Source organism: Myodes glareolus, chromosome 24 (genome assembly GCF_982192425.1).
Source record: "Myodes glareolus chromosome 24, mMyoGla1.1, whole genome shotgun sequence".
Lineage (NCBI taxonomy): Eukaryota > Metazoa > Chordata > Mammalia > Rodentia > Cricetidae > Myodes > Myodes glareolus.
Window position 1 is genome coordinate 47,880,704 of NC_142049.1, and position 10,872 is coordinate 47,891,575.

Genomic DNA, 10,872 nt, shown 5'->3' on the forward strand with positions numbered 1-10,872 from the left:
GCCCCACCGGCCGGGCGGTTGGGCCGTGAAAGGAGAGTCTTTTCGGCGCTGAGGACGGGCGCTGAGGAGGCGGCGGTGGCTCCTGGGGCGTTTGAGCGGGCTCACTCGAGCCCGCGGGCCGACGCGGACGCAGGCCCAGCTGGCGGAACCGCCCCGGACTCCCCGCGGGCCTTCCTAGCCGCCATGGAGGACGGTGTCTACGGTAGGCCGGGCGAGGCGGACGGGCGGAGTGGCTCCCAAGCTCAGCCCAGGACAGGCGAGCGGTCGCGAGGCGCTTTTCTGCGCGCGGAACCGGCTTCCGGCCCGGCCAAGAGCCGGGGATTCCGGGGCTTTGTTTGGGCCGAGCCCTCTTCCGGCGGCGGCGGGCGGGGCGGGGCGGCGAGAGCGGGGCGGGGCGGGGCGTACACCAGCGCGAGCCGTGGCCTGGCTTTCTTGCTGAGGTTCTTCACAACCTTCTTGCTGTCCCGGACCCAGGGACTTGCTGCCTTAGTTTGTCTTCCCTGTGCACCCAAGATTCAGACCACGGAACCAGGAGCCAGAGCCTTGGTTCCTTTTCAAGAAAGGCACCCAGGATCCAGGACCCCAGCTCCCACTATGATGGAGCCAGGGATCCGGCCCCCTTACAAGAAATGTACCCAGGGTCCATGCCAGGGTCTCCACCGTGGTGGAGCCAGGAACCAGAGTCTTGGTGTTTTTCCAAGAAATGCATCCAGGGTCCAGGACCCCAGGACCTCAGCCATGATGGTGGGACCTGCTCCCTTTTGAGAAATACACCCAGGATCCAGGGCCCCAGATCCCCTGAGATGATGGAGCTGTGAGCCCAAGGCCCTGTGTCCTTCCAAGTAATGTTTTCAGTATCCAAGCCTCCCGTTCTACCATAATGGAACCAAGGAGCCAGGGCATCCAAAATTCAGACCCACAAGTTCCCAACTGCGGTGATGGGTCCAGGAACCCAGGTCCCCACTTCCGTGATGAAGCCAGGACTCCATCCTTCCAAGTACTGGGCCCAGAAATTCATCCCCCAGACCTATTAAGAGATGAGGTTTCCAGGCACTTCTGCCCCAGACTAAAGCTTCAGTATCTTACTTCTCCCCTAAGGTTTCTAGTAGCCATTCCTCTTGAGTACAGGAATCCAGACCCTTCATCCTTTCTCAGGATGCAGCAGTCCTGGCCCCCAGAACTCATTCCCTGATCCTGACCCCTAGAGCCCCCAGACTTGACTCCAGAGGAGCGCATGGAGCTAGAGAACATCCGCCGGCGCAAGCAGGAGCTGCTGGTGGAGATCCAGCGCCTGCGAGAGGAGCTGAGCGAAGCCATGAGCGAGGTGGAGGGTCTGGAGGCCAACGAGGGCAGGTGAGGGCTGTGGGGAGCTCATGGCGCACAAGGCTTGGCCAGGGCCCTGGGTGCTCAGGCATTGACCTTGGCTGCTGCCCACCCTGCTTTTGCAGTAAGACCTTGCAGCGGAACCGGAAGATGGCAATGGGCAGGAAGAAATTCAACATGGACCCCAAGAAGGTTAGCTGAGCAGAAATTTAGGCATGGATTTGACATCCTAGGTTCTAGAAGTGTTAAGATAATAGGTTTCCTCTAGGCAACAGAGTCCTGATCTCTGCCCATCTGTTCCATGAATGTCCGTGTACTGAGGCCCCTAGGAGCCTGGCTACGCTGGGAATCCTAAGACCCTGTCATACTCTCGGGGATTCCCCCTAGCTCCAAGTGTACAGTTCAGGGTGAGATATGGCACTAAGGGAGGGGTTGCACGTTTACAGCTTGATGAACAGGTATCTGCGCTCATTTTTCATTGTAGTATGTCACGTATTCAATTATTCTTCAGACCTGTTCCTTGCCAGACCCATTTGTACATGCTGGAATCAGTTAAGCAGAGGCTGAGGTCATGGATTAGGGATGATTCGTGGGGAGCTGTAAGAAACTGAGCCTAAAGCTGACATACTCTGTTATGGTGGAGAGGCTTGGGTGTTGAAGTTCATGGGGAGCAGCACCCTCTGCCTCGGCACAAATCTGGTCCTCTCCCTCCAGGGGATCCAATTCTTGGTGGAGCACGAACTTCTGCAGAACACACCCGAGGAAATTGCCCGCTTCCTGTACAAGGGCGAGGGGCTGAACAAGACGGCTATCGGGGATTACCTGGGGGAAAGGTAAGCTCCCACCTGTGCAGTATCCCAGCCTCGTTAGTGGCTCATGTAGGGAGCAGGCTTGGGGCTTCCACCTGAGTCATGATGCAGTGGGGGAGCTGGAGACTATAGGAGGGGTACCTGTGGTCATCCCGTGAGTGAGGGCTCTGCTTGTATCTGGGAGCACTGTTGATGGCTGAGTGTCAGTCACTTTACCACGTGCACACAAGCTAGCATCTGAAGTTTTGATCATGGGTCAGAGCTGCAGGTATATGACGACCTGTGTATAGGGACGACCTGTGGACATGTGAGTGCATAGGAACTAGGAATGGTCTGTGAACTCTTAGGTAAAGGTCCATTCTTGAGATAAAAGCATCTGGGGAACAGGAGAAAAGAGATGCCATCGGGTAGTCTGTCTGCTCTAGGATTGAAAAGCTGCAACAACAAGGTGTCCTACTCAGGACCCAGCATATGGATGGAGCCAAGTGAGAGGTCCAGCTGCCGTGAGGGCAGCACAGTAATGAGATATACTACTATAGCTCCTGTCATGCCTCCTGATAGGACTCTCTCTCTTTCCAGGGAAGAGCTAAACCTGTCCGTGCTCCATGCTTTTGTGGATTTGCACGAGTTCACCGACCTCAATCTGGTGCAGGCTCTGCGGTGAGAATTGGGCAGAGATGCACCTGCCAGGGCTTTCTCAGTTGTGAGGGACAAACCACTCCAACAGAGACAAGCAACACTCCGGAAATGATTGTCTCTAATAAGACAAGTCCAGGTGGGGCCTCCTTCAGCACACCTTTTTCTCGGTGTGCTCAATGGTGCCTCCTACCAGGCCCCAAAAGCACAGTCCAAAGTTAGCAAACTTTGTGGTGGAGAAAAGACTATCCTCTGTAGATCCTCCAGAGTCCATGGCCAGAACCTGCTGCTCTAATCAGATTACATGCCTACAAACTCAAACAGCTGGGGTGAGAGAGTTCGTTCCGACTAATTGTTTTGGGGTTGGAGTTGAAACAGCATTTCACTGTGTGGCCCTGATTAACCTAGAACTCTATGTAGACCAGGCTGGCCCTGAATTCACAGAGATCCATCTGCCTCACCCTCCTGGGTGCTGGGATTAAAGGTGTGCATCACCACACTGGGCAGGGTTTGGATAATGATCTGTCCACTTCTAACAGGGACTAAGAAGTAGAGTGTTTTCCAGCCCTGAAACCTGTGCCTGCCCTGCCCTCCCCTAACCAGGCAATTCCTATGGAGCTTTCGCCTCCCTGGAGAGGCTCAGAAAATTGACCGGATGATGGAGGCCTTTGCCCAGCGATACTGCCTGTGTAACCCTGGGGTCTTCCAGTCTACAGGTAGGACCAGAGGGCAGGGCATAGACCTGTAGTCTGAGGAAGGAGTGCTGGAATCTGGACTGGGTTTGAAGGAAGAGGCTGGGATCTAGATTCCCAGACTTCGAGGGGAGGGGACAAAGGTTTTGGGAAGGTCCTGGGTCATCACCAGCTACCTTACTCTATTTTTGCAGACACCTGCTATGTGTTGTCCTTTGCTGTGATCATGCTGAACACCAGCCTTCACAATCCCAATGTGAGGGACAAGCCAGGCCTGGAGCGCTTTGTGGCCATGAACCGGGGCATCAATGAGGGTGGAGATCTGCCTGAGGACCTGCTCAGGGTCAGTACTGTTCCCAGCCTCACCACCCTATGCTCCAGGGTCTGCTGGTGCCTGAGCTGCTCTGGCTGCTCACAGCGGTGTGGCCATGACCCTCACATGTGTCTCTTCTGCTCCCAGTTTTCTGGTCTGGCCCTTGGTTATTTTCTGTCTTCTGTCATCTCTGAGAACACAACAGACTTTCCCACCATTATCCCTTCATCTTTTTTCTTCACTCTTCCCATCTCTGCTGTTTCCCTTTCCGTCCACTTTAATGCTTTTCTCCCATTGATGATTTCTCTGTCCCTTGGGAAGTCTCGGTGCCTGGAGTTTCTAACCTGTTCTTTGCCCCTCAGAACCTCTACGACAGCATCCGAAATGAACCCTTCAAGATCCCTGAGGATGATGGGAATGATCTCACGCATACCTTCTTCAACCCAGACCGTGAGGGCTGGCTCCTAAAGCTGGGTACGTCCCTCCCTGAGCCTGCTGGCAACCCTGCAAGGAACCCTGGTGGCCTGGTTCAGGGCTAAGCACCCTCGGTTTCTGCACCTCTGGGAGCATCAAATTTCCACACCTGTAAATAGGGCTGAGAACAAGAGCAGGCTGTGTATTTGCCCAGCCTGTATAAAGTGCTCCTGGCCCCACGTGCTCATATGCCAGAGCTTGATGGACCAGGCTTTAGCCCTCAGGACAGGTCACATGTTGAGCAGATTGTCTGCCCTAGACCTGGGCTCATTGTCAGCCAGCTGAGCACCAGTCGTCCCTAGGAGAGCCAGCATAGACAGGGTGACTTGGGGCCTCTGCCCAACTGGGGAGGGAGCAGTGCTACAGTCCTTGTAGAAATGTGTCCCGTGGCACCATGCCTTAAACCAGCTGCTCAGCCAGCCAAGGCCAGAGAGGGTGGCTGTTGTGGCCTGAGAGTTGTTCTCAACACTCAGTGGGTACTGTGTGAACCCTGAGGACCCTAGGCTTATGCAGGCAGGATCTGGGTACAGGTCAGCCATTAGTTACCATTACAGCTCCCCAGATACTTAGAGCACAGCTAGCTGTCTCTTGGGCCTGAACTGGAGGGACAGAGGAAAGGCTTGCATGGTCACTGCTCAGAGACAGTGTGAGGGCCATAGTGGGACAGTTAGGCACTCCCTGCAGAGTGAGACCGCGATTAGAGTCAGGCCTCACTTTCCTTGGGCTCTGGCGAGCAGTGAGTTGGCACCATCCAGGTCTGAAGTCCTGCGTTGAATTGGGCAGTTGGAGCAAGGCATTATTGCATCTTCACAGCCAGTGCACACCCTGGCATCACTCTGACCCTGGCCGCTTTGTTGGTTGCAGGGAGGTCAGTAGGGTCACTGATGATCAGCTTCTTCAGCGTACTGTGGTCTCCCTGAGCCTTAGAGGGAATGAGCAAGAAGGCAGCTTCCCTCAAGATGGGGCTCTGAGCTCTGCCAGTAGTACCCTCCCATTTTTCATGTGAAGAAACTGAGGTGCAAAGGTGCCCCTGCCACTTAACTGATCATCATGGCTGACAGAAGCACTGTTTATCCAGAGGCCACAGTAGGCCATCTCGTTGCAGACAAGATGTGAGTGGGTGGGTCTCCAGGCTGGAATCAGAAAGGGCCAGGGATTTCCTCAGACCACCCCAACCCTTTGGTCAGGGTAGAGAGTCTCAGGGAATGTGTTTTCTAGGACCATTCTAGCAGGCTGGGAAAGGTTGAAGCCAAGTCAGGAGCATGGCGGGCAAGGGGAAGCTTTGGCTCCTCCCCATGTGGATGTAACTGGTTTTCTTCCTCTCTCCCCCTCCCCTCTGCCTGTTCTCTTGCTGTGGCTCTGGCCCCTGTGCATCCCTTCCCTGACCCCCTATTTCTGTCGCTGCGATTCTTGGGGGCACCCCATCCCTCCGCCTTCCCTTCCACACCTGGTCCTGCCTGCTTTCTTGCTGTCTGCCCCAGGAGGTAGGTACCTGGTGTCCTTGCCCGCCCCCAAACAGAGAGGGAGGGACTACCCTGGCCTTGATCCGGGGGAGGGGCTTGGATCTTTGCCAATAGAATAGCCAGAACCTGTGGCCCAAGCAGGGGTGCCACTCCTGGGGCCCTACCAGCCTGTCCTTGCCTGCCTGTCTTTTCCCTCACTGCCTCTGTCCTAGACCTAAGAGCCCTACCTTTCCCCCACTCTGCCCCACCCCCAGCGGTTCCCCGCTGAGCCCGGCCCCTCCCACCCCTTCCCTTGCAGGGGGCCGGGTGAAGACTTGGAAGCGGCGCTGGTTCATCCTTACAGACAACTGCCTCTACTACTTTGAGTACACTACGGTGAGGGTGGAGCTTGCAGATGAGCCAAGTTTCTGGGGGGGCAGGGCACTCAGCCCTCACTCTGAGGGAGGCAGTGGGGGACCCATGGAACCTGAACTCTGACTTTGCCACCTAGGACAAGGAGCCCCGAGGAATTATCCCCCTAGAGAACCTGAGCATCCGGGAGGTGGATGATCCTCGGAAGCCGGTAAGATTCATGAGGTGCCCTTAAACCTACACCTCCCTGTCCTGGCCCAGGGTTTTTCTGACCTGTCCCCTCCTCTGTATCCTAGAACTGCTTTGAGCTTTACATCCCCAACAATAAGGGCCAGCTCATCAAAGCCTGCAAAACTGAGGCTGATGGTCGGGTGGTGGAGGGAAACCACATGGTATACCGAATCTCCGCACCCACACAGGAGGAAAAGGACGAGTGGATCAAGTCCATCCAGTGAGCCTCATGGGACAGCGATCTGAGCGGGGAGGGCTGGGCCTGGGATCAGGCCCTTGGTCCTCATCAGACCCCTTTTTGCAGGGCTGCTGTAAGCGTGGACCCCTTCTATGAGATGCTGGCAGCAAGAAAGAAGCGGATTTCTGTGAAAAAGAAGCAGGAACAACCCTGACCCCTGTCCCCAACTCCATTATTTATTTTGGAGCTGCCCCGCCTGGGTGGCAGGACCCCTGGGCCCTGGGGCTGTGGATCCTGGTTCCCCATTTGGAAAATCACCGCCTCTAGCTCCTGTCTCCTTATTTGTAATTAACATGTTGGTAATCTTATTAATTATTTAACCCCTTGCGCCTGCCGATGCCCTCATTTCTTGGGTTTGGGAGAACTGAAAACCCATCTCCTTACTATTAGCCAGGACCCTAGAGGATACAGGGTGGAGGGCAGGTGCTTCCCAGACAAGTCCCTCTGCCCCTTCCCCTTCAGGTGCTGAGTGAAGAAAGGATTTAGTGTCTAGGGATGGTATTCAGGTATAGCATACTCTGGATATGTGCTCTGCCCCATGGGCCAGGCCTGTGATCATTGGGAGACTAGCACTAGAAGAGCAAAGGCCTGGCTCGGGAGAGAAGAAGGCCAGGGAAGACCCTGTGCTGAACACTAGGAACTGGTTGTGCTGTCCATTGAGGGCTCCAGTGTGGACTGGAGAGGGCACAGTGGTACCATGAGGGGCATGGGATGCCCTTGGAGGTGGCAGAGGCAGCCTCCTGTAGAGGTAGTTGTTTTGTCAGAAGGCCTAGGCACATGGGAGGAGTCTTAGCGGAAATAGGAATGCTGAGCCCCCAATGTCCTTTGCTCCTGCTGGAGTAGTGGCTCCAAAGAACAAAGGCCCAGTTCCTCCTGCCTACCTTTGGAACCAAGAAGCTTGTTGTTTGTGTTTTCCTGGCCCGTGACGAGCTTAAACTGAATCCTGCCTCCTAATGCTGGCATTATAGACTGTTAACTACCGAGCCAGACCTGAAGTGGTATTTCTAGAGGAATCACCACTTCCCAGGATGCTTTACCATGCCAGCCTGACTGGGAAGGAAAGATGCTACCCTGTAGTCTTCTGGGAATTGAGATTCTGGAAGGTATGTATTGGATCTGCAAACTTCTGTTGGGTTTATGTGTCTTGCCTTCCCTTGGCTACAGGCACCTTTGGGTGTTCACCCCAACAGCACTGGTCCAGTAAAGTACAAGTGTCCAGATTATAGTATAAGTGCCTGTGGCTCGGGCTGTATGTCAGTAGACAAAGGTAGTCCTGCCTCCTAGGTATGGAAGGTTTTCCAGAGTTTACCTAGACCTTGGCAAGGAGGCATGAACTACTTACTTCCTCCCCAGGAGCTGGTGTGAAATGAAGAGTCCCAAATAAAATGGGATTTCCAGCATCACCCAAAGGGCCAGGAAAGCACTGAGCAATGACTCTTATTCCAGAGGTTCTTAGCCACCCTTTCACCCATGGTGTCTGCCTCGATGGGTTGAACCCAGGACTTGCCAGGGAATGATGACTGGCAGAAGAGAGGCATTGCGTGGGATATGTGTCCGTTTCCCATTCGTGAGTGACCCTGTCAATTACACCTTGGGACCAGATTTGTGGGCACAGACTGGTAGAGTTTGGAAAGGGGTGGCTTTGAGCTGGATGGTGTACTCTCACAAATTAAGGTAACAAGGACATGGGGCACAGGAAAACAGTAGCAGTAGGGTCCCTACCACAGGGGCATTGCCTAGCAAATGTGGTGACCGGTGTGTGCTGGTGTGTCTATGTGGGGCAAGAACAGATTATGCAGGCCTGACTGCAGGAAGCTACCATGTGAAGCAGGAGTGTAATGTGTTTAATTTAAAGTGGCCAGGATGATCTGAGAGAGTGGAAAAAGATGTCTATAATCCTCGGTCCAGTGACTGGAGCAGGAGAGGGTATGGGGAAGCTATCACCATGGGCCCAGGGGGTTCTGATGATTGGCAGTGCGGCCTGACAGGAGCTAAAGGAAATGTTGGCCAAACTAAGCTGCAAAGCCTCAAGAATGTGTCGAACATTCAAGTCAGCAAAATGCTTTAAACTGTCCTTCAGGCCAAGCTTGGGAGGTGGGTGTCCTCAGAGGCAGGTTAAGGCAAAGCGAATCAAGGTGTTCAAAGCCAGACTGCGTTGTATGAGACCATACCTCCCCCAATACCCACCAGCGTACCCGCACACATATAAAAAGTACCACCAGAGTAGGTATTTGGACAGAAGGCTTCAGAGGGTACCATGTGGAAATAAACGCAGAGTAGGGTAAATAACCAAGGAGTGCCCATGGTTACCTGAGGCCAGGCTGGCAACACCACAGAAGAGATTTTCCTAAATACTGATGTCGTTGGTCCGTGTCTTCTAGCCTCCAAAACTGAAGCGGTAAGTTTCTATGGCTGGAGAGTCTGCAGGGTGAGCCCCAGCCTTCCTCAGTTGCAGGGATCCTCATCCCAGGTTCCTCCCTCAGACTAGAGAATTAGGACTCACGCCCTGCTCCCTGGACCTAGGTAGGACCTGAGCCTCTCAGGCCTGGATCAGCTGCCTCTCAACACCAGGATCCTCTTCACTCACTGAGGCTTGAAGGTCCTGGCCCTCTCCCTCACCCACCAGTTCTTCCCACAGCCGTTTTCCCTCAGCCCTAAAAATCCTGGCCTTGACCAGGCATAGTGGTTTGTGCCTTTAATCTCAGCACTCAGAGGCAAAAGCAGGCTGATCTCTGGGTTGGAAGCCAGCCTGGTCTACAGAGTAAGTTCCAGAACAGCCAGGGCCACAGAGACAGTAAATCTTTCTTCCTCTCCTTCCCTCCCTCTTCTCTCTACACACATACACACACACACACACACACACACACACACACATACACGTACACAGCAAATAGATTTAAGAAAAATCCTAGGCTTAGCCCGTTCTCAGACTTGGCCCGAGGGCCATAACTCTCATTATTTGAACTAGGACTTCATGGCCTAGCCCACCCTACCACCATGATTCCCTCCCCAACTTGGGCTGCCATGCCTCTAGGTTATGTCAGTTACCATTTGCTAGGCAGTGATCCTGTGGTGGGGAGAGTGTGACCCCTGTCCTGTCACTTTAGGTTACAACCCAGAGTACACATCCTGCTCAAATCCACCCCTTGTTCTGACTTCTTCCACCCTGCAAATTCACTCTCCTCGTGTACCAATAAATCTGGTTCTCCTGCCAGGCAGTGGTGGCACACCACCCCCAAGTCCCAGCACTGTGAGTTCAAGGCCAGCCTGGTCTACAGATCTAGTTCCAGGACAGGCTACAAAGCTACAGAGAAACCCTGTCTCGGGGGGGGGGGGGGGGGAATCTGGTTCTCCAAGTATGGGGATGGGGAACCTAGTCCAGAGCCATCAAAAGCCTAGCCAGAGAAAAACTAAGGAACAGGTATCCGCAGGAGAAGAGGGAGGGGACAGGGATAAAACCCAGCATGTAACTGAGGCAGAGAAACACAGGGAGACACGTGGAGAAGAGAGACAGGAAGGAGCCAGGAGCAGAGTCAGAGGCCACAGCACACTTAGGCAGGCAGAGAACAACTGTCCATGCCAGAGAGGTGTGTGTGTGTGTGTACAACTGTCCATGCCAGAGAGAGAGGGGTGTGTGTGTGTGTGTGTGTGTGTACAGCTGTCCATGCCAGAGAGAGAGAGGGGTGTGTGTGTGTACAACTGTCCAGGGTCAGAGGGTGTGTGTGTGTACAACTGTCCATGCCAGAGAGAGAGAGGGGTGCGTGTGTGTGTACAGTAGTTGTGTGCCTGCCGAGACAAAGAACTGTCCAGTGTACAGCATTTGCAAGCCTCTGTGTGTGTCTCCAGGAGGGGATGTAAGTGAACTGAGACAAGCCATGCAGGCAGGTAGGTCAGGCAGTGGCTAGCAGATGACAGCTGAGCTTCAGCAGACCAGTTCTGAGCGCTTTTCCACCACCACCTGCCTCCGGAACAGCTTCCAGACCCTGCAGGACCATGGTTACCACCACAACTGCTTGGTCTCAAGCCGTCACTGACTCGTGGAACATGGAAGGGTAACTTGAAGTTGTCAGGGGCTATAAGGAACAGACCCAGAGCAGGGGAGAGGCAGGCAAGCCCCACCGCTGCATGGGCGCCTTGCCTTGGGGCTACGGGGAGAGGACAATGACCGCCATTCAGTGTCTACTGGAATCCCCCTCCCAACTCCCCAAACACACACAGATCCCAGTTTCCTCCAAAAAGTTGGTTTTTGTCTTTTTTAAATAATGTGAAAATGTCACGCGAAGGTTTGAACCAGAGGCCCCTCCAGGGGCCAGACTGGGGGTGAAGGGAGACGCAAGATGGG

At 54.3% G+C, this 10,872-nt stretch overlaps 1 protein-coding gene across 1 annotated transcript; it reads left to right on the forward strand.

Moving 5' to 3' along the window:
• Cyth2 (cytohesin 2) lies at window positions 1-6,857 on the forward strand. The gene is made up of 12 exons (XM_087901345.1): window positions 1-202; window positions 1,206-1,353; window positions 1,449-1,515; window positions 2,038-2,156; window positions 2,712-2,792; window positions 3,372-3,484; window positions 3,655-3,803; window positions 4,136-4,247; window positions 6,009-6,085; window positions 6,201-6,272; window positions 6,358-6,512; window positions 6,597-6,857. Exons 1-12 carry the CDS (start codon window positions 184-186, stop codon window positions 6,682-6,684), a joined length of 1,200 nt encoding a protein of 399 aa, XP_087757471.1. The 5' UTR covers window positions 1-183; the 3' UTR covers window positions 6,685-6,857.
• The last annotated feature ends 4,015 nt before the right edge of the window (window positions 6,858-10,872 follow it).